The sequence below is a fragment of the Pelophylax lessonae genome (genome assembly GCF_965119305.1).
Source record: "Pelophylax lessonae genome assembly, chromosome: 2".
Classification (NCBI taxonomy): domain Eukaryota; kingdom Metazoa; phylum Chordata; class Amphibia; order Anura; family Ranidae; genus Pelophylax; species Pelophylax lessonae.
In genome coordinates this window covers 688193164-688216748 of record NC_138769.1, presented here as the reverse complement: position 1 = coordinate 688216748, position 23585 = coordinate 688193164, and the positions used below count along the sequence as shown (strand labels likewise).

Here is a 23585-nt window from a genome sequence, read left to right as displayed (position 1 = left end):
CTCACTCGCTTTTTGTAAACGGGTAAATCGAAATCCAAATCACTGGGATATCATCTCCTTCAGCCGGAGGGATGGCACCCTGGGGTATGTGCATGAACTGCGTCCTCACACCGCAATATGTACACTGAGAAAAAGAACTGTTTTTGTGTACTGATCCCGGCTTGTATCCTGACTCTGTCTCTGCTTGTTGTTCCTGTACCTCGCTGCCCGGCTGTTGATGACTTTTTGGCTTATGTCCTGACTACACTCTCCTTTCATGGGATATCCACAATATAGAGACTAATAAAGCGCTGTGCAAACTGTTGGCTCTATATAAATTCTTTATAATAACTATAATAATAATTCTGTAGTCCTAAGATAACAGTTAGGAGGGCTAATTGGACTCCAGACCTTCCAGGCTATAGCAAGGGGACCCATGACCATGACCCACTATAAGGCCCCCACTTGTGCAACTTGTCCTTTGACTTGGGACTGCAAAGTTGCATGACAAGTCATACCCCATGATTTCTAATGAGTATCGTTCATATCTGTGCGACTTCAAGTGACAGCGACTTCAAATGATGGTTATGAGTAAACGAATGTAATTTTGTGAAACGCGTCAACTGTGTTTGTCCCCTGTCTCTGATTTTTGTCACTATGGATTATTTGGATCCTCAATAAATGGATTTTATTCATTTCAAACTTTCAAGTTGGAGTGCAGTTGCCTACTTCTATTTTGTACAGCGACTTCAAAGTAGTCCCTGCACTACTTTGGTCCAACTTTGATGGGACTTGAGGTCCATAGACCTGAAGATTACACAGGCATTGCTTCAAGTCGCGAGGTTTTACAAGTGTGAAAGGGGCCTAAGCATTTCGGCCTCCTTCGCAGAGCTGTGTAGCTGCCCTGACCAGATTCCAGGTATATGTGAATAGCAGCAGCCAATCAGACTGTATTAAGTATTGACAGGCTGACAGCAGTGCATGTGGCTGTACACCAAGTGGGTACCTGTGGTTAGGGATGGGTGTCCTCGCCTGGCTGCAGTGAGATGTGTCCAGACTCTCATATCTGTCCCTAACCATTCATATCCTTTTCCCCAGAGTTTCACTTTAAATGACCCACTTAAGCTTCTTATCTTCTCTTCAACATTCATTCATCAGTGAAGGATCAGCATCCGTCATAATAGTAAGCCTAATGAAGTGCTTACATGAAAAATAGAACATCTGGTGTGTGCTATGATATCAAGCCTAGTTGTGTGCATTCTGCAGCACTACAGATAATACACCAATCCGAAAATTCCAACATGGCGTGTTTCATACCTATGATCTGTAGAACTCCCGTGCTGGCTCCCCCGTCTTTCAGAACGAAATAAATAGTTGAATGTTTCTCATTTATACAGTAACGGTCATACAGTCATTTTTCTGTATTCCAGCAGAGAAATATTGACTTTTCTTGCCGTGCGCGTGCAGCTGAGCAGAGGATGTTTAATATATAATGCGGGTCATAGTCGGGTTATTCCTGTAAACAACTTGCGATGAGGCTTAATTGCCTGACCAAGGACTCCATGTGACTGGGACCTTATGAATGAATTCTGTTTGGTTTTAGTATGCCGGAGCACTTCATTATTTTGAAGAAACCAGGCTTTGCGAAAGTAGTTGTTGTGCTATTCAAACAACTTCAAGCCTAAGCCATTTTCTGACACTTGTTGCTTACAAGTTAAAATCAGTATTTTTCGCTAAAAATTACTTAGAACCCCCAAACATTATATATATATATATATATATATATATATATATATATATATATATATATAATTTTTTTTAGCAGAGACCCTATAGAATAAAATGGCAATTGTTGCAATATTGTATGTCACACTGTATTTGTGCATCAGTCTTTCAAATGCATTTTTTTTTTTGGAAGAAATACACTTTCATGAATTAAAAAAAAACAAAAAAAACAGTAAAGTTAGCCCAATTTTGTTGTATAATGTGAAAGATAATGTTACACCGAGTAAATAGATACGTAACATAGAAAACAAGAGAAGGGCACACCGACCTAGTGCAATATCACAACACATTTATTGAGAAATTAAAAGACATGCCATACATTATACTCACAAACGTATGCTAAAGGGAAGCATGAGAAAGGTTTCTTTTTGCAATCTAGAGACCTCCAGAAAAATGGTGCTTTTCGGTAAAGCAGGAGGACTGGAAGGCATCCGTGTGGATGGGGCCAACGCATTTCAAGGGAGAACCCTCTTCATCAGAGCTATGATCCCGAATGACTAGCTAGACATTTATATAACCCAGTAGAGTAGATAGGACCCTCCACATAGGTCAGCCCTGCCCCTCTAACATCATTCACATACAAATAGTGACTTATAGTACATAGAATAAAATGCATTAAATAATTAATTAATTACAAAATATATACAGTATATATATTTCAGTAACCCATAACAGCAAAAGATCAATCAATCAATCACACCTGAGGCTGCAAACATAAACTGATTAATAAAATTGCACATAAAAAATGTATAAAAATATTAGTGAATCATAATCACAACTATAAAAGTATACTTATGTATGTATGTGCTCACTACATAGATCCCCTGACCAGCAGGGCTCCTTGATGGAATGACTTGCATCTTTTGTAAAAAAAAGTATTGAATTTATGCTCACTCCCTATTACTTCTCCTTTTTGGGTAATTATTGCAGGCAGGTGAAGGGCACCGCTATGGGGGCCAAGCTTGCTCCGAGCTTTGCCAACCTCTTAATGGGTTTTTTGGAAATCTCAGTTTATCTGGGCCAATAACCCATTCGGAGCAAACCTGGTCCTATATGCTCAGTATATAGATAACATGTTGATTATCTGGAAAGGGACTGATGAAGAACTAGAAGGGTTTCTGATGCATTGCTCTGCACGCCCGTACGGTATCACGTTCACACACGTGGCTGATGAAAATTGCCTCGTGTTTCTGTATTGCGAGTTGGGAATGAAGGTTGTATCATCTCTAGGACCTACTTTAAGGCAAGTGTGGGGAACTTCTAACTGCATGCACAGAGTCACCATCACCCTATCAGGGGTGTCCAACTGGCAGCCCTCCAGCTGTTGCGGAACTACAAGTCCCATCATGCCTCTGGCTGTAGGAGTCATGCTTGTAATAGTCAGCCTTGCAATGCCTCGTGGCAGTAGCTCTAGGCAGAGTTATGAATGGCTTTGTAAGTTGTTATTAGTATTTTAATGTTATTTTCTTGACAATCAAAAGCCAAGTATAGGGATTAACAGAGAAGGGTGGCAGACCGTGACCGGTTGGTAAGGTAGATGAGCAGGATTCATGATAGACTGAAGAGGGGATCGCTTATGGAGAGGGGATCGCTTAAGGGAGTTGCAATAGTCAAGGTGAAAGATAACAAGGGAGTGAATGAGTAGCTTGGTGGTTTCACTAGTTAAAAGGGGTGAATTTTAGAGATGTTACAGAAGTGAAGTCTACAAGCTTCACAGAAATTGGATTTGGGGCTGAAAGGACAGGTCAATCCACTAGAAGGCATGTGATGCCCATGCAGAAGCCTCACGTATGTTCCTATGGAGAATCCAGGAGAGGATTAGTAGTGCCGCTGTAGAAATGATTTCTCCATAAACACCTATAGAGATTTACTTGACACAGAAATATTACAAACATACTTTAGTGCTATAGATACAGTTAAAAGAAGAGAAAGGACACATTTAAATAGAAACAAAAGCAAAAAAAGGTTACAGGTGGTTGAAAACTTTTGATAACAATAGTGATAAACTGCTGGAGAGCCACTCTTGAATTCTTAATTTTTCCAGAAATGTTGCCACTAAACTTTAAAATTGGTCTTTTTAGGAGAACAAGCCTATTGGAACAAGTATTCTACAGCTGGTGATCACCGACAAAGACTCTTACCACAATGGTCCCCCGTTTACGTTCACCATATCAAGTGGAAATGAAGGCGGCAAGTTTGTTTTGGACCAGTCCGGAGTTCTGCGTTCTTCTGTAGTTTTTCAGCATATGGTCACTAATGAACATCTTCTCACTATACAGGTATTGAATGGTTAATGTACATTTTCTATGAAGCCTCTTCACCATTTTGTTATCTGTTTAAGCCCAACTCAGGACAATTGTTTTGCAGAGAAGTGTTAGAAGGGTAATTATTGTTGTAGAGGTGCGTTTTGTGGCACTTGATCCCAAATGTTTGGCCTTTTTTTTTTATAAGCCCTTAGGGTTCCATGTCTCAAAGTACAATGTTTGGCACTTTTCCACTGCATGGAACCGAACGGTTCGGCTCGCTTTTGTGCTTTTCCGCTGCTGGTACCGCATGGTATAGTGTAGGAACGGTTCGGTACGGTACGGCGGCGCTTTTCCACTGCATGGAACCGAACGGTATGTCTCTCAAAAACAGTACCTACTCGATTGTGGTTCCAACAGGTACCATACCAGTACCATTGGACCCAGGCAGCAATTTGAGAGGGGTGGCAAATTTTTCTTACAGCAGTTTTGTGTGTCATCAGTTTGTAGTATGTTATGGGTGGCATTTCCCCATCTCATATTGCTGCCCGTAGTACAAACTGATGAGTATGAGGAGGCTGAGCATCTCCTCTGGGGAACATCCCTCACGTGATTGTGGTGTGCGCAATAACGTCAGACATAAGCGCACTCCATCTCACGCAGGGCAGGCTGGATCTTCTAGGGCGGTGGGTGCGGCAGACACAGGAGTGACAGGAGGACTGAGGACAGACAGCGGGTGTTTGGTGGACTGGTCCATTGATGAGTTATGAAAGAAGATAACAGTATATATAATATTTTCTAAATTTAACATTTAAATAAAACAATGGATGTGTGGGCGTGTTTTTTTTTTTTCTGAGCAGGTGGGGGCAGCATTTCATTCTTGGACCCAGGCAGCACAATGTCTTGGGCCAGCCCTGGGTAGGCACTATCGTCTTTAGCCACTTACGTACTGTAATAGCTGACTGTAGACTTCAGAGATGCTGACAACGTCTGCAATGACACTGGCCACTCGCATAAAGCTCCCAAAACCCGGGAGCGAGAGTCTTATTCAGACGTGACCCAAGAAGGCCACTGGAGTCACATGAGGCACCAGCATCCAATTAAAGAGCTGTCTCACTGTGTCCGCAGTACGTCATAGAGGAACCAAGTTCCTCACAACTTTCCCTCCCTTCCACGTTTCAGTCCAGCACCACCTACAGTGTGAAACACAGACTGCACCTGCCAACAAGCCTCCTGGAAGATGTGATGTAAGTATCCCAGTAAGCTGCAGGACCAGGTACATGTTATTCTGGCCTACGTCAGAATAGCGGCGGGGTGTGGGTTGGGGGGGGGGGGGGGGGTTGGTCAGGTCTAACAACCTCAACTAAAATTTACTGTAATGAAAGTAACTGATTTAAATGGTATATTGTTCTTTGCAAACTGTTGTGGAATGTGATGGCACTATATCAACTAACAAATAAATTAAATATTTTGCCAAACTAAAACTTCTGTATTCTTTTTAATACAGGTGAGAGACTCAGGTAAACCACCCTTGTCCTCTCAGACTTACGTACAAGTTAAAGTCATTGAAGAGAGTGTTCATAAGCCATCCGCCATTCCTTTGGAGATATACATCGTCACTATGGAAGATGACTTCCCAGGAGGTGTTATTGGAAAGATTCATGCCACCGACCAGGACATCTATGATGTACTCTCCTACACTCTAAAGTCAGAGCAAAAAAGCTTGTTCAAAATTAACAATCATGATGGGAAAGTGATTGCACTTGGCGGTCTGGATGGGGGCAAGTATACTCTCAACGTATCGGTTAGCGATGGGCGCTATCAGGTGTCAGTGGATGTGACTGTGCATGTGGAGCAGCTGATGCAGGAAATGTTACAGAACGCTGTGACAATACGCTTCGAGAACATCTCCCCTGAAGATTTTGTTGGGCTCCATTTGCATGGCTTCCGTCGTACTCTCCGTAACGCGGTCCTGACACAGAAAGAAGACAGTCTGTATATAATCAGCATTCAACCTGTGGCTGGAACCAACCAGCTCGATATGCTGTTTGCTGTGCAGATGCAAAACGGAGGCTTTTACAGGCCTGCCTATTTGATTCAGAAACTTTCAAATGCAAGGAGACATTTGGAAAATGTAATTCGGATATCAACAATCTTGGAGAAGAATTGTTCGGGATTGGACTGTCAGGAGCAGCACTGCGAGCAGACCCTGTCCATTGATTCTCACTCACTAATGACCTACAGTACAGCCAGAATCAGCTTTGTGTGCCCGCGGTTTTATAGGAATGTACGCTGTATATGTAATGGTGAGTAGGAAGCATCCAGTTCAGCATTTTTTATTTAAAGCAGCAAAATTATATATATATATATATATATATATATATATATATATATATACTTGTTTTTTTTCTGTTCTGTATCTGCAAATCTATTTTATAGCCTAGTCAAAGTCGCAAAAATAGATATACACCCAGGTAGATAATGTACTACCAACAACTATAGTTGTTATAACTGTTCTTCTGTTACAGATAGGGCCGGACTGGGAATAAAAACCTGCCCTGGAAATAATTTTGTACCAGCGCCATAGCATTATTATACCAGCCCAACAGCATAACATCATTATTTTCTTGTTCATAATAGGGAAAACCATGCATTTTAAAGCACATTTGAAGAGTGTATTATATATAGATAAGACAGATATGAAAGCACATAGGGCTTCATATATATATAGAACTTTCTTGGTTATACTTTTCTTGTGGGTCATAAAAAAGGCACCTACCTTTTTCACTTCTGTAATCCAGAATCAGCTGACAACGGGCTAAAGCCTGCTGTCAGCTGATATCACAGCTGATAGCAACCTGACAAAAATGCCTGACCGGAGCTGGTGCACGCCCCTGAGATCCTCAGCCAGCCGCTTCTGCCCCCCTCTCCAGTATGGCACTGGAGGGGCAGAGTAGAAAGCGGTGACTGATGCTTTCTGCTCAGACTGGACCAAGATCTGAGCTATCAGCGATCATGTGATTGCTTAGTTCTTGGGCTTAGAGATGACATGAGACAGCTGCAACATCACAGCGATGCTGCAGCCATAGAGGTTAGTATGTATGTATGTATGTTTGTTTTTTTTTTCCCCCACACTTATCTTTTAAACTATATCTAAAGCCCAAACTGTTTTTTTGGTTTTGGACAGAGCAAGGAAGGGTAAGTAACCCTGACTGTTTTTTATTGCTACAGAAGAGAAGCATGGAGCACCACACGATTTTTTATTTTTTTCAAAAAATGTTATTTGAGATATGAACATTACAAAAGAAAAGCAATTGTATCAAAAACATTTTACAATGAGGATATAGTGCAAACAGTATCACACTATTGTTTATGATTGCAAAACATATTTATTTATTTACACACATTATATATGCCAACGCGTTTCAGGGTACTTCATTGGGGCATAAAAAAGTGTACGTACAAAAAAGTGTACGTTATGCAACCAATAAAAAGAGCAGATAATCAAAAGTTCATTTGCATCAGGTCAAAATGATTAGCATTAAACACAGAGTTCATTAGAAAATCATCTATGTGCGCAATAAATGGTAACTCCATTCACACAAGCAGGATATGGCAATTCAGGGGGTGTTCCGTACACCAACTGTGCACAGAAGCCTTCAGGTTGCCATATTGCATTGAATTTTACAGAAAATTAATGTGGCTTCAGATTCAAAAGGAAAGGTCATTTTTAATAATATTAAATTACTGTATGGCTTGTGTACAGTATACACTGATCTTGCTACCATATTCATACAAAGTATAAAATAAAGTATATATCTATTATATGTAAAGTGAACATATAGAAACAAAGACTTTTTTAGAATTCCTGCAACTTTGGAGACGTTTCCTTTAATTTGCTGTAATATATGTGGGATAGAAATAGCAAACAAAAAAAGTCTAACATGGGTTATAGCTTCCTTGCTGTATCCAAATTTAGGAAAAAAAAGTTTTCTCCACCACTGGACGACCAACCTGTGGTTGGTTGATCATGGGAGTACAATAAGCGGTAATGGGCAGACAGAATGGGGCGGATAAGTGTAGGACTTTTTGTTATTCACTTGTTCTGTTCCTTTTTCTTTAAATAACCGCATTTTAAATTTCCATTAACAAAAAGAAATAACAGCTTAGATACCAAACCTACAATGGGCCGTGGGGCGTAAGGGTGTATTTCGGTTTCACGGTAGCACAAAAGAGGAACTGCTTTGTGGTAGAGCTCCCAGTGTTCAATTCTCTAGCCAAGTAGCTCAACAAGTTAATTCTGCATCTCTCCTTGCCAGGATCATGGTTTTAAAACTTGTAGATACTCCTAAACACAAGAAGTTTGCGTAATTGTTGTTCTGCAGATGATTACAGGGTTTGGTATTTTTAGAAAATCACGGTAAAGCAGTGGTAGCTGTCTTGGTATAATTACATATTGCTACGGAGAAGCAGGTCTAACCACGAGGACTATAAGCAGGATCACAGCTGGGGTTGTTTTGTTCATCATTCATCAAACTTGCTGAGGCGGGGAATAAGGACGATCTTCTCTTGTTCTACTGAGATCCTAACCATAGGTTCGCCATTGAAAACAAATTAAAGAATGCATTAGCCTTCATCGCTGAAAGGATCCCAGCGGTGCCAAACTGGTATTTAGGGTACTTATGAAAACAATGGTTTCCTCGCGGACACTAATTAAAAGACTGAAGCCGCCTTTCTGTTCTGCTTCCTTTTTGGTGTTCCAAGGCTCGTGTGTTGGAACATAGAAGGTTTTTGCATTCCTGTCATAGTATTATGACATAGTTTAATTGCTTAAAATTCCTGTATATATTAAATCTCAGTCCTGTGACATTCACGACTTAATTTTTTCTGCCTTGTTTGACTGCGTCTGCAATACTTGAACCCCTTAACAAGGTCATGAATGCAATAATGTTTAAAGCCAGAGATGAAAGATTGACCTGATTTTATTCCCATATTGATCCATTATTCTGAATGTGTCGGAAATTTTTAATTTATGAAAGGAAACATTTTGGTATCATAAAGTATCATAAAGTAGCTACTATACCCATATAAAAAAAAAACTCTGAATCCTGGTGTGATTTTGTTCTTAAAGTGTTACTACACCCAGGACCCTACATTCACTATATCTGGTCTCCCACAATATACGCAAATCATGGAAATGCAATTATTTTAGTAAATATAAACCGCTAAATACCTTTTCTCATCAGCAGTATATAGCAGTCTTGTGACTTGACTGAGCACAGTAATCAGGCTTGGTGATTGGTCCCTTAGTCTCAGCATGGTGCATTGTGGGTAGGCAGGAAACAGATTCATATATGTCTCCATAGTAGGAAGTACTGGGTTGTTATTGGGTATTCTTTGTCAAAGTAACGCTTTGCCACATTTACTAAGCTCTGAAGCAATTGCACTTCCAGAGTGTACAGTCAATTTGGGTATACAGTTGTAATGTTCTGGTACCTTTGGGTACCCTAATTACTCTTTCATAAGTGTATGCGCCCCACCATTCTCTTTTGGTAAGGTGCGCATACACCTTTAAGACTGATGCTGTCATCACTGAGCGCCGGACTGGATGGCTATTTAGATTGCCGGCTCTCACTCACATGTGTTCGTTCAAACTGCTTTGTGCCTTGATGCTAACCTGTCTTGAAGCTCACATGCTTGCAAGCATACCTCGCTGTCGGAACCACGCTGCGCTGATCCCTGTATCCCGCTACCGGATCATCCGCTCTTGCCGAACCTCTCCTCTGCTACATTGCTATTAGTGATAAGTACCCCACAGGGGAAACCTCTATAACCTTTATACTAAAGCTTACACTATCTAGCTCTGCATACTAAGGACTATTACTACATCTGCATTATCTAAGATTGCTAGCTCTTGAGCCTACTACCACCTGTTCTTGCACTGGGTTGATCTCTCTTGTATGTCCACCTGCTACTCTGTCATCTACTACCATACATGATTGCTAAACCTATCTGCATCCCATCTGCTACTATCTTACTTTCAAGAACATTTCCTTTCAAGTGTCTGTCATCTACCATCTCTACTCAACCTGTCTCTTCAGCCTATCATCACTGTGTTACTATATACATAAGTCACTCTAGGAAACATCTTATTGAGTGTGTGTATTTACTTGCTGAATTGAGATCATCCACACATGATGAGTCATTGAGAGTTGGGAATGGTGTCTCAGCGTTTCTCTACATGACTACTGAAGTGGAATATTTCTGCAGCTGAAAATCCACATCATACGTAAAACGCAGGAGCGTTACAACAGTCAACACATGGGCTAAATGTCTGATGGCATCGGCCGGTTCAATAAAAAATAGCCAATGTGTATGGCAGCCGGTCCGACAGAAGCCAGACATTTTCCCACCTTCTGTTTGACGAGCATGCTGGAAAACCAGCAGTCCACCATCTCCGGATCAGTACTCTCAGCCATTGGCTGAGAGCTCTGACCAGAGTGCTCTGGTGGGGGGCGCTGTTCCCCTATCAGAACACAATAGCTCAGCAGGGGAGATCATTGTACTAACATTGGATTGTTAGTACAGCAGTTCTGACCAGGGCTGTCAGTTTTTTTTTTTTTTTTCGGTCAACCTGCTGGGTTAACAGAAAAAAATAGTGGTGTGTACTGGGCTTAAAAGAAGCGATTGTGCCTGAGCTAATGTGATTCTTGTGATTTCTCCCAACCATTTCCTTCCTCAGTGTACTTGCTGTATTTTCTCACTCATTTCCAAAGTTGGCCAGGCAAAACAAAAAAATAAAAAGGCCGAAATTTGTAAGCATTGTGGTTTGCCGTTGATCTAACCTGCTGGCTTAGGAAGTAGTCCGTGAGTGCCTTTTGATGAATATAGCTGGTTGAATAACCCCTAGCTGTTTAGTCAGAGTATTTCTTTTAAATGCTTGCTGACCCAGCGATTGTCATGGCAACAGAGAGGGCAGCTCTAACCTGGTATGACATGACAATTTGCTGTATAAATAAAAATATAGGTTATATGTCTACAAGACTAGCAAAAATATACCTACATCCTGTCTCGCCACATGGGCTGTTTTCATAGCTCTAAAAGTAATATCATTACCAAAATAAACAGAAGATAGAATGTATTAGTTGATATAACAACCTTCCCTCCGCAGGAAACCAAATTTACAAAGTAACATCAACATGAATGACAGGACCCATGGTTTCCCAGGAGAACATTGCCCAAAGTATTATTTTGCCTCTGTTGGCTTGCCTTCTTCTCATACTGCATTCTGGTGCCACCTCTAGATAAACGTCGTTACACGCACCCGGCCATCTACATTAAGTAAAAGAAAACGTGATTCATCAGATCAGGCCACCTTCTTCCATTGCTCCGTAATCTGGTTATGATGCTCATGTGCCTATTGTAGGTGCTTTTGGCTGTGGACACAGGTCAGCATGGGCCCCTGACAGGTCCAGCTGCTACCCAGCACCGAGGCCCGTTGCTACAAGGCAGGCAAACCAAGCAATTGCTTGGGGCCCCAAGACAACGACTGGTTAAGAATAAATGCAACGACACTGTGTGAGGCTGTGAGCGCCCCTTTGATCGTCAATGCAGTAAAGTGCAATGACACTGTTATCGGGATCTCCCTCAAGGGGGCCCCTCTCTGCCTCAACAGGTTTGTAAAAAGTCTGATAAGATCTGCAGACACAAGAGAGATCCCTGGCCTACCAGCTAGACTTTATGCAGAGTATGGACAGTGCAGACTGACAGCTCCTACTGTATACAGATAGCAGGGCTCTAAATACAATTAAAATTCCTGCAGCCGGTGTGGATGAGTGAGGAGCAGATAGCATCAAGGTGAGTAGCTGCTAGGACCCTCTGCTTCTACATCTGCCGAGTGCCGACAGGTCTGAAAACTTCTTTCTTTTTTCTAATCTTAGTCTTCCTATGTCTCTTTTTGTTTATCTGTCCCCCTCCTCTCTCTCCTTTCTTTCTTTCTTTCTTTATTATATCTATATCTATCTATCTATATCATATATGTAAATATATATATATATATATATATATATATATATATATATATATATATATACTTAAACTGTATGGCTATGCTGTGGTTCCTGTAGGCTTTGCGTGTGTGCGGGGGGACGGGGGGGCCTCCATGTCCATTTTGCTTGGGGCCCCCAAATTCCTTCAAACGGCCCTGCCAGCACCATACACAACAAACTTTGATGCACTGTGTGTTCTGACACCTTTCTATTAGAACCAGAATTACCTTTTTCAGCAGTTTGAGCTACAGTAGCTCTTCTGTTGGATCGGACTAAACAGGCCAGTCTTCATTCCCCATGTGCATCAAAAAACCTTGGCTGCCCATGACCCTGTTGCCAGTTTTCCTTCCTTGGACCACCTTTGGTAGGTCCTGACCACTGCAGACTTGGTACTTCCCACAAGAGCTGCAGTTTTGGAGTTGCTCTGACCCAGTCGTGTAGCCTTTACAATTTGGCCCCTGTCAAAGTCTTATAAACCCTTACGCTTGCCCCTTTTTTTCAACTTCAGGGATAATATGTTCACTTGCTGTCTAATATATCCCACCCACTTTCAGCTATCGTTGTAACAAGATAATCAATGTTGTTCACTTTACCTTTCAGTTATGGCTGATTGGTATATGCTAGCTCTTATCCATATTTTTACATTCACCCATTGAAGCCATTATTTTCGCTTCCAGTCTGGACTACATTTGATCCAGCTATCGCAGGTTTACTGTTTATATCACATAATATAATTCCAAAGGACACGCATGGTTCATGCAGAATTCCTTTTATTTTTACATGATTTTATGGCATATGGGACTGAGCAGAGACACTCTGCATCCATTATTGTACTGTAACCTATTACTTTCTGTATGAGTTATGACTATCAAAGACAAGTACTACAGGGTACTATTTGCTTGTAGCAGCAGGATTACATTATATTATATTAGTCCAAGCGCACGTTACCCAGCTGATGTTGGATATTTATGAAGACCGACATTTCTAGATTTAACCAGTTATGGAATATTCAAGGGCAACATTTATTTTATGTAGATAGGACCAGCAAACTTCCTATCCTTATACAAGAAAAACCTTGGTATATTCAACCATATTTTTAACAAACGAAGTGGTTGCTTATATGGTGGTTGAACCGTTATATATGCAATAATGTTATTGAGTCCTACAATAACATGGTTTTTCATGGGCAGAGATAGAATAAAGAACTGGACAGTACTAGTTGGTCACATTCCACTGGCCTTGTTCTGTAATGTTGAAGACATATGGCATCTTATATAAGGCACTTTTTATAAGCATTTATATCCATACAGAAATCACAGACACCTTAAAGTTGTCCTGAAGGCTGAAAGTTTTTGCCTTCATGCATTCTGCGCATGAAGGTAAAAAACCTTCAGTGTGAAGCTCCCCCCTCAGCCCCCCTAATACTTACCTAAGCCTGATCTCAATCCAGCAATGTGCACAAGAGCAGCGTCTCTCCCGGGTCTCTCCCTTCTGATTGGATGAAATGCAGCAGCAGAAGCCATTGGCTACCGCTGCTGTCAATCACAGTCAGTGAGAAGTGAGCGGGGGGCAAGACCGAGCCTCTCTGTCTGGGCATTATGGGCACACAGAGCCAGCTTGGGAGTTAGCATGCACGAGTGTCCCCAAAGCAAGTGGGTTGCTATGGGGGTGTTCTATCAGAATACCGCTACCTATCAGATTCTGCAACCGGAAGTGACGTTCGGAAGAGAACAACTTACTGCGCATTCGCCATGCGTTCCAACATGGCTGCTATGCATTCCAGTAGGTTTCCTAATTTGACAGAACACGAAGGCAGCAGTGGACATCTTCTTACACCCACGCAAGTCTTGCATTTTACATTTATTTTAGCAGTAAACTGACCTTATAGACTGAATAACAGTATAACATTTCTATTATTAGTGTAATATAGTAAATATAGCGAGAAACCTGCAGGTAGAAGGTGGCGATGGCCATCTTGGTACACCCTGCACTGCTCAGCGACAAACTGATTATATAGTGAAATAGACTGTTTCACATGGTCACGGCGAAATAGTCTATTTCAGTCTATAAGGTGAGTTTACTGCTAAAATAAATGTTACAGACAATTCAAGTCTCAATGAACATTCTTCAGGTTGACATAAGTACCCATCTTAAAAACAGCCTCCAAGTTAGAAGTCAACTGACCGCACTGCACTGTCAGAATCAGAAATAAGTAGTGGGGCAAGGGAGTCTGAGAAGCTGGAAGAGAAAAAGTGATAAGAAGGAAGAAAGGAGTGGGGGATAACGCAAGGAAGGGGAGCATGCTTGATGCAGACACTACTCTTATTAGGTTAGAGGTTATTGTAGCCGTATTAGTGCACTTGCAACAGAGACAATTGAGTATTGTCCATACTTTTTTATTTGCAGTAAAAAGTATCATGAACAGAACTCAATTGTCTCTTATTATGTTAGGTAAGGATGGAAACGCTGTTAATGGACCTAGGGTGGGAGTCAGTGTTAATTCCATCAACTAAAACTGACTAAAACGTTTCCGTCGACTAAATTAACACAATTTTAGTCGACTAAAATACGACTAAAACTAAAATGGCATTTTAGTCAAAAGACTATAACTAAAACTAAATCGAAATTTGCTGCCAAAATTAACACTGGGGCATGCTCAAAGCTTAATACCATTAATAATATCATATTAGATTTTTCACTCCAGGACCAGCAGTGGTATATAATGAGTTTGGAAATTGTAGAGAAATGCTTAAATAATGCATTACAAATTACAATTGAACTACACCCATTCGATTATAGATGACTAAAATTAGTTTTAGTCGTCTAAAATGTGGACTAAATACGACTAAAACTAAAACACTTGCAGAAGACTAAAATGGGACTAAAACTAAAATGCTATTTAAGTCCTAAGACTAAAACTAAATTGAAATTTGCTGCCAAAATTAACACTGGTGGGAGTCTACGTGGAGGAGAAAGGGGTCCGGTCGTGGCCTGAAAAAGCAAGAGTCTGGAATTCTTGAGTATCCATAAAGAGAACTCAGGAGTTCCACATTGCAGTAGATTGATCTTTAGTATCCTATTTGTAGGTCATTTTCTCCATCCTCATCAGGAAACATACCACAATGAACCACTCTGTAATTCATGCGACAGTAGGAAAACCTCAGTGCCTGGGGATCAACAACCATAGAGATATACATCATTTTTATTCTTTCATATTACAAAGACAGAGTTAGTTAAATTAGCTGGAGAGAAGAAAATGTGGCATGAAAAAAAAAACACAAGTAGGTTGACGGGGCATTGGCAGACCCTCCTACATAATCCAGGCTAGTAGGAAGAAAACGCTGTTGATCATCTCTCTACCTTTCTGATTACACTCGGTTGACATGTAAATAAACCTTTCATAGATTTCACTGACTAATCTCAGGAGGAAGAAAAATGATCAGGAGCAGAGTGTTCTGTGCCTACTGGTGCGGGTCATGTTCTGCGGGTCATGTTCTGCCATCCTTACTGCCTAGTAGCTCATCGTAAGAGCTTTGGTCTCGAGAACAACTCTGAAGCTGCTGAAGCCACCTGTCCTGCACAGATACATTTGTAAAACGTTAAAAGCAGATGTAAATGTGTAACACATGGAACACAGGTACAGTTTGTATTACGAGGGGTCATTTCAGTAAAACATGGCTCGCTCTGCAGTCCAGTAAACGTTCTCTAAGTCGGCTGCCTTGCATCTTTAATCAGGTTTAGTAGAGACACATGAACATCTAAATTACCTGTAATCCAGACCATCTTGCTGTGATTGGTACCAGATGGCACACATGTACTGAGTTTAGAAGAAAGTGGAGCAGCATGAAGGGCTGTATGCAGTCTAATGCTGCTCATTCCTCCTCTGCTGGTCTACTGAAAATATGCACAAAGACAGTAATATGGACAATATCCACAATGGCAATACAATTTCAGGACAGTTCCAAGGCTTGCCCTGTCTGTGTTTATGAACTTTAGCATGTTCCTGCTAGTTTCTGTCATTAGAAACATAGAAACAGAAGAGTGACGGCAGAAAAAAGTTCAAGTGGTCCATCGAGTCTTCCCTATTATAAAATAATATATTTATTTATTTTTAACTTTTTTTTGTCATGTAATGTGAGAGCACAATTGATGTTGGTCACAGAGGTGGAGTAAAATGGTGGTGTATTTTGGTTGTGTGCTGCAGGACTCAAATTGGGCACCCCCCCCCCCATCTAAATTTGTCCCATCCTAGTCGCGGTATACAGTTCTTATCTCAGGGTCTGATGTGGAAGCTGCAGTCATTCACAGTGAACAGCTGCGGCTTCCTTATCAGACCATGAGACATGATTTGTCCATGTGCCATATATAGAACCACTGCCTATGATCTGATATTGATACCTCAAATAGGTTGGACGATCGCTGTTTGCATGCGTGTGGGACTGATGCGTGCGCTTGCCTTTGTGCCCAAGCATGGGAGGATGGGGGCACTTTAGATTTTTTCTTTTTTTTTAAAATTAATTAATTTATTTACATTATTTTTTTACACCGTATGTTTTTTTTTTTATTACTTTTATTGCAGTCACAAGGAATGTAAACATCCTTGTGACAGTAAAAGGCAGTGATAGGTACTCTTTATTGAGAGATCTGGGATCTATAATACCCCAAATTCCTCCTCTGCCCTTAAAAGCATTCAAAACACCAAGATCTGTGTTTTTAAATGCTTTAGGTTTTTAAAAACTGGCGCTGATGGTTTCCGAGTAAACCGGAAGTGATGTCATGTCATCGGTTCCGATATACTGTTACCGGCGTCTATCCAGGCAGAAGGTCAGGCTCTGCAACCCATACGTGTATATGTTGCACATATGCTGAAAGTATGGTCATAAATTCAAATGTGCGAAGGGATCGGACCGGGTGAAACCAGAATTATTTTTATTGAAAACGTTTCTGCAATGATAAGGACATGAGGTATGATGACCTTTTATTCTGAGGGACACAGCACACAGCAACTGCTATTCTGTTCCCCCAGGAACAAAAGGTCTAACTTTTAGTTCCTCCCATGCCTTGCTTGCAGTTGAACTTTGTGCTGCCATCTACTGGTGGTTTCATAGAAATGCCATAAAACGGAAATGTGTTTTTTTTATGGGGTACCTGACATCCCTTACATATTCCCACCGCACAAGGGGGTTTCTCCATGGGACCCACGTTGTGCTTTATATACCTACTTTTAACTGTGAGTAGATATATTGTCTTATAATAAAAGTCTTTGCATATTTACTACACTATGAGAGGTCTCTTCTTGTCATTTCTGCATATATATTTGGCTGGTGGTGATCGTCTCTGTTGTTGAGTCCTGCAAGAGGTTACATCTTTGAAAACACATGGATCTATCAGTCTGGAAAGATTGTGCCCAGTGGTAGTGGATGTCAGTTTAACTATTGTGGATCTCGATATATATACATAAAGCTGCGCTAACAAATGAAACAGTCCATGTGAATGTCCATAAATGAGAGGGAAAAATGATGACCCTTGTGCAGGTACCGCTTACCAGATTCCAATCATTAAAGAGCCAAGAAATTTAGAGGCAGAGTCTTCAAATGTGGAACACAGCAAGCTTCATAGGGCTCCGATGTAAATCTCCTCAGTGGTATATGAATAGAAGGAGAAAAACAACACCATAGTGTAAACCAGTAAAAAATTGGAAAAAATTGCGTTGTAACTTGTGCGGGTACCGCTTACCAGAAGTAGCAGATACTGTAGCCAAAATAATGGGAACCGAATCCACAGACCTCAGAAGGCAGCAACCCATACCGTGGTGATGCAGGTGTCCAGGGATAAGTTTAAATGAGGGAAAAAAAGGCAAACGCCATAGCGTAAAACCACAAAACAAACGATGATAACACCCAAATAGTGATAACTAAAATTCCAATAGTGGTGAATAATGACAGCCACCACCGAAGAGGGTAGGTTCCCTTGTAGATTGTACCAAGAGGTTTAAACAGGTAGTGAGATAAACCGCTTACCAGATAGACTAGAAGGTAGACGTATAATAGAACCTAGAGGGCACCAGTGAGAATGGGTACTCTTACCAGCTCCAGATATTAATTGAGCGGGGGTTCAAAGTGACGCTGGACAACACTCCTGATAGCGCTCGTCAACCAGACTCAGGGAGGGATGCAGGTTACCCAAGAAATGAGGAGGGGAGAGCCATAGCATAAAATCCAACGACTAATTTATTAACACAAAATGTATTGCACTTACAAAATATCAGACGACAAGGAACGTGGATGAGAGGGGTTGGAGGGAGGTAACAGCCGCCGGCCGGACGGCTCCGCTCGCCCGTCCTTCACAACAAGTAGGTGGGTGTGACGTCAGCACGCCGCGACCTGACTAGTTTCATCAAAGATGATTTTTTCAAAGGTACGGGCGGCGTGCTGACGCCACCTATAAATATAGTTGAATCAATGACCGGAAGTTCCTTTTCGGCCATTTTCGTTATGGTAATAGAAGACCGGAAATACACGTCATAAACCGGAAGAGGATATGACGTATGTTGCCCAAATGTAAACAAATAGCAAAAGTGGAGCTCCGCATCCAAGAGATCAGAAATTACATCAACACAGACCAGAGGTCCACTACGAAATCCGGGCTTTAGCGCCGAGACTCCAAAACAGCCCCAGATGGCAGATTTGTCAAAAATGCCATCTCATCGGCCAATGGAAAATTAAAATGATATAAATAATATTATAACTGAATAATTAAATAGGATATTCCGGTCATGGATTCCTAAATACATTACAAATGAAAAGCTAAAACTAAAATCACTAAATTAATTAAAAAAATATATTGCAACATATTAAAAAAGTACATGAAAAGCACCTATACAGAACATATTGTCCCTTAAAAAGAAACTAAAAATTCACCAACCAAAAAAGGTAATTATTCTTTGAAAATCCTAATCAGCTCAGGAGTTATCAATGAATGCGTTGATCTCTGTGTCAACATTCAAGCCAAAAGGTGTGTATGTTTTGACCCTATATATCCAGGCCATCTCAAGGCGGGAGATACCCCTCTTAAGAGGTTCACCCCGCCAGTGTGGGGTAAACTTGTCTATTCCCAGAAATAATGTATTCTTGGGATCACTATTGTGGGCCTGGGCATAATGTTTCGATACCGAGTGCTTCGGAAATGATTTACGAATGTTTGCCACATGTTCATTGAGTCTGACATTCATAGGGCGTTTGGTTCTGCCTATGTATTGATAGCCACAAGGGCATTGAAGCAGATAGACAACTCCCTTGGTAGTGCACGAAATGAAAGGCTCAATGTCATGTGGCTTGCCAGTACTATGTGAGGTGAAGGATTTAGTATTACGTGTCCGTATTGAATTCAAAGAACATATCTGGCACCTATTACATTTGTAATAACCAGTGAGCTGGTCTAGGAAAGTACTCCTAGGTTTGGGGGGTTCCAGCACATTGGGGGCCAGACTATGTCTCAAGGATAGTGCACCCTTGAAAACAACCCTAGGTTTCTCAGGTAGGGTTGTGCCTAGAACAGGGTCATTATTTAAGATATGCCAGTGTCGGCGTATTAAGTTTTTAATGACCATGTGTTGACTGGAAAAGGTGGTAATAAAGGGAGCAGCGGGCACACTGGAAACTGTATTATCTTCCACTTCCCGTGGTTTCAAGAGTGAAGCTCTATCTTTTTGCTGTACCTCCAAGAGTGTTTTCTGGAGAAATTCATGATCATATCCCTTCTCAAGAAATCTCTTGGTTAAAACCTCAGACTGAGAGAGAAAAACCTGATGACTGGAACAATTCCTCCTAATGCGGAGATATTGTCCCTTTGGCACAGCCTTTAGCCAAGGGTCATGGTGACAGCTGTCGACGGGAATGTATGAATTTCTGTCCGTCGATTTAAAGTAGGTAGAGGTGAAAAAACAGTTATCCCTCACAGTTATGGTAATGTCAAGAAAGTTAATAATAGATTGACTACATTCATAATTAAGTTGGATCCCTCTTGAGTTGGAATTCAGCATCTCCATAAAAGCTACCAGGTCACGATGATGACCATCCCAGAGGAGGAGGACATCATCTATGTACCTGGCCCACAACCTCAATTGAGGCCTATGGTGGGCATAGATGACATCCTCCTCCCACTGTGCCATAAACAAGTTGGCAAGGGAGGGGGCATACTTAGCCCCCATTGCCACACCTGTCGTCTGGCGATAGAACCTCCCATCAAACCAAAAATAGTTGTGATGGGTGGCGAATTCCAAAAGTCTCATAATGAGTGAGATCTGTTGGTCAGGTATAGAGGAGTCTCTGTCTAGAAACATTCCCACTGCATTAAGACCCAAGTGATGTGGAATGACGGTATACAGTGAAGATACGTCCGCTGTTACCATCCATAGGTCAGCAGTGGGAGTCAGTCCAGATAGTAAATTAAGGACATGTGTAGTGTCCTTAATGTATGATGGGGTCTTTTGGACCAGAGGCTGCAAATAAGAGTCAATATACTTCCCCACCCGGGACGTCACAGAGTCTATACCACTGACGATGGGACGACCCGGGGGGGAAGTCAGACTCTTATGCAGTTTAGGGAGGCAGTAAATCACCGGAGTCCGGGGACATTTTGGGACAAGATAGGCCCTCTCCTTTTTGTTGAGTATGCCTCTTTGGTAACCATCTTCAACTATGTTTACCAACTCCTTTTTATATTTGATCTTAGGGTCAGAGGGCAGTGTGACATAAGTCTGACCATCACTCAATAGTCTATACATTTCTGCCATATAGTCGTCCCTGTCCAGGACTGCTATCCCACCACCTTTGTCGGCAGGTCTGATCACCAAGTTTTTATTATTACATAGGGAATCTAATCCGGTCTGTAAATTAGTGGGTAGAGAAGTTTTATGCACTTGAATGCGATCCAGATCTCTAAGCACCACATCCCTGAAAACTTTCAGAGATGGTGCTAAAGATCCTGGCGGGTTAAAAACAGATGCATTTGATAACCCGGAATGCTGATATTGCCGGGGTACATTCGTTTGTTGGCTAATTGGATTACTCATCATGTATCTTTTTACACTCATTTTCCTCACAAACTTGTGTACATCCATGTATGTTTGGAATTTATTAAGGCGTTGTGGGGGTGCGAATTTAAGGCCTTTATCTAAAATTTGAATCTCAGCACTACTAAGGGTGACCTTGCTGAGGTTAAAGATACCTGCACCCTCTACGTTTTGGATTTTTTTTGATTTAATGCGCCTGCCTCCCCGACATCCTCTTGAGGTTCGGCTGGGCGCTTGATGCCTTGATTGGCCTTGGGAAAACCCCAACCAGGATAGCTTTGACCTGCTAGGGTCTCAGAGTTAGGGTTCTCCAAGGCCACCTCTCTTACTGTATGTGTACTGTTGAGTGGTTGAGATGTTTCCACTTCTTCAGGGGCCTCATTGTCCTTAAGCGGGTAGAATCGGTTATTAATCGGTACATTATACTGATAGCCCTCTTGTCTAGGGGGAGGGTGATCTCTTCTAGAATTCTGAGGTTCCCTTGCAGGCCCTGGTGGACGATTGTAGCCTGGATCATACCAATATGGTTGGGATCTAGGGGGACTGTAATACTGCCGCCAGTGTGGTGGTCTATATTGGTCAGGTTCTGGACAATGGGGATTAGGGTAATAATATCCTGATTCTGCAAAGTTGTCTGGTCCTCTCCTCCATTGAGGAGTATGGGGATAGTTGGGATAACCATACCCTCCATGCTGGTTGCGGTCTCTACCGCGTTGCCAGTCGCCTTGTTGACCCTGTCCGGAAAAATGATTATTAGGTTTAGATTGATTCCCAGTGGGTTTGTTATTAGCAACATTGGGGCCCCTATGTGGTGATTTATATGAGAGACGTCGACCATTAGGCCGAGGTCCCTTTTTATTTGTTTTGGGACCATTATTATTGGTTTGAGGTGGGCCATTAAAAGCAACTCTTGGGGGGTTAGTTGAAACTTCCATTGCATCATCAGGTTGCTCTTGGTCACCCAACAATTTCTTTTGCCACTCAAAGACTGCACTTGACTGATAGTCCTGTAAGTCACGATTGAACTTTTTACGTTTTTTAATTTTTTGCTCTCTCTCTTCCTTTTGGAGGAGCTTCAATAGATCAGCCGACGCGGCCTTATAGGCTTCGCTAGTCATATGAGGGACTAATTTCTCTTTAACAATTTTGATTTCCCCATCCAGCCTAGTTAGTTTGGCATTTTTACGGGATATGAGGAATCTCAAAAAATTAACCCCTGCCTCATTGAAGTATCTGTGCCATTCTTCAAGCTCACCCTCATCTGACTGGGGACATACCTCCCACCTCAGACTCCTGGGCACCATAGTTCTCTTAACATAAGTTTCAAGAAAAACTATGTCCCACTGGGTATGTACTTCAGACACCATTAAATTTTTAAGCCTCATGAACAGACCACTCATGTCAAAATCATCTGAAGTAAAAGATTCGAATACCCCATCGGTGTTGACCACCTTAGAGGCCCTATAATCAAAAATATCCATGAAAAAGCAGCAATTGAAAGTCAAACAGGTAAAATAAAGGAGAAAAAACAACTGCGCTAATTCAAAAAAGCAAAGCAGCAGCTTCAAGTGCGACTGACACCCCAAGAAGAAAATATATACATAAAGCTGCGCTAACAAATGAAACAGTCCATGTGAATGTCCATAAATGAGAGGGAAAAATGATGACCCTTGTGCAGGTACCGCTTACCAGATTCCAATCATTAAAGAGCCAAGAAATTTAGAGGCAGAGTCTTCAAATGTGGAACACAGCAAGCTTCATAGGGCTCCGATGTAAATCTCCTCAGTGGTATATGAATAGAAGGAGAAAAACAACACCATAGTGTAAACCAGTAAAAAATTGGAAAAAATTGCGTTGTAACTTGTGCGGGTACCGCTTACCAGAAGTAGCAGATACTGTAGCCAAAATAATGGGAACCGAATCCACAGACCTCAGAAGGCAGCAACCCGTACCGTGGTGATGCAGGTGTCCAGGGATAAGTTTAAATGAGGGAAAAAAAGGCAAACGCCATAGCGTAAAACCACAAAACAAACGATGATAACACCCAAATAGTGATAACTAAAATTCCAATAGTGGTGAATAATGACAGCCACCACCGAAGAGGGTAGGTTCCCTTGTAGATTGTACCAAGAGGTTTAAACAGGTAGTGAGATAAACCGCTTACCAGATAGACTAGAAGGTAGACGTATAATAGAACCTAGAGGGCACCAGTGAGAATGGGTACTCTTACCAGCTCCAGATATTAATTGAGCGGGGGTTCAAAGTGACGCTGGACAACACTCCTGATAGCGCTCGTCAACCAGACTCAGGGAGGGATGCAGGTTACCCAAGAAATGAGGAGGGGAGAGCCATAGCATAAAATCCAACGACTAATTTATTAACACAAAATGTATTGCACTTACAAAATATCAGACGACAAGGAACGTGGATGAGAGGGGTTGGAGGGAGGTAACAGCC

At 41.6% G+C, this 23585-nt stretch overlaps 1 protein-coding gene across 4 annotated transcripts in view; it reads left to right on the top strand.

Moving 5' to 3' along the window:
* The window catches only part of FAT3 (FAT atypical cadherin 3), a 1063130-nt gene that overhangs the window by 953673 nt on the left and 85872 nt on the right, over positions 1-23585 (top strand). For all 4 annotated transcript variants that reach the window (XM_082246652.1, XM_082246650.1, XM_082246651.1 and 1 more), the window contains 2 exons: positions 3846-4043; positions 5515-6313. In XM_082246652.1, the coding sequence (XP_082102778.1) occupies positions 3846-4043; positions 5515-6313 (997 nt within the window). The remainder of the gene's footprint in view (positions 1-3845; positions 4044-5514; positions 6314-23585) is intronic.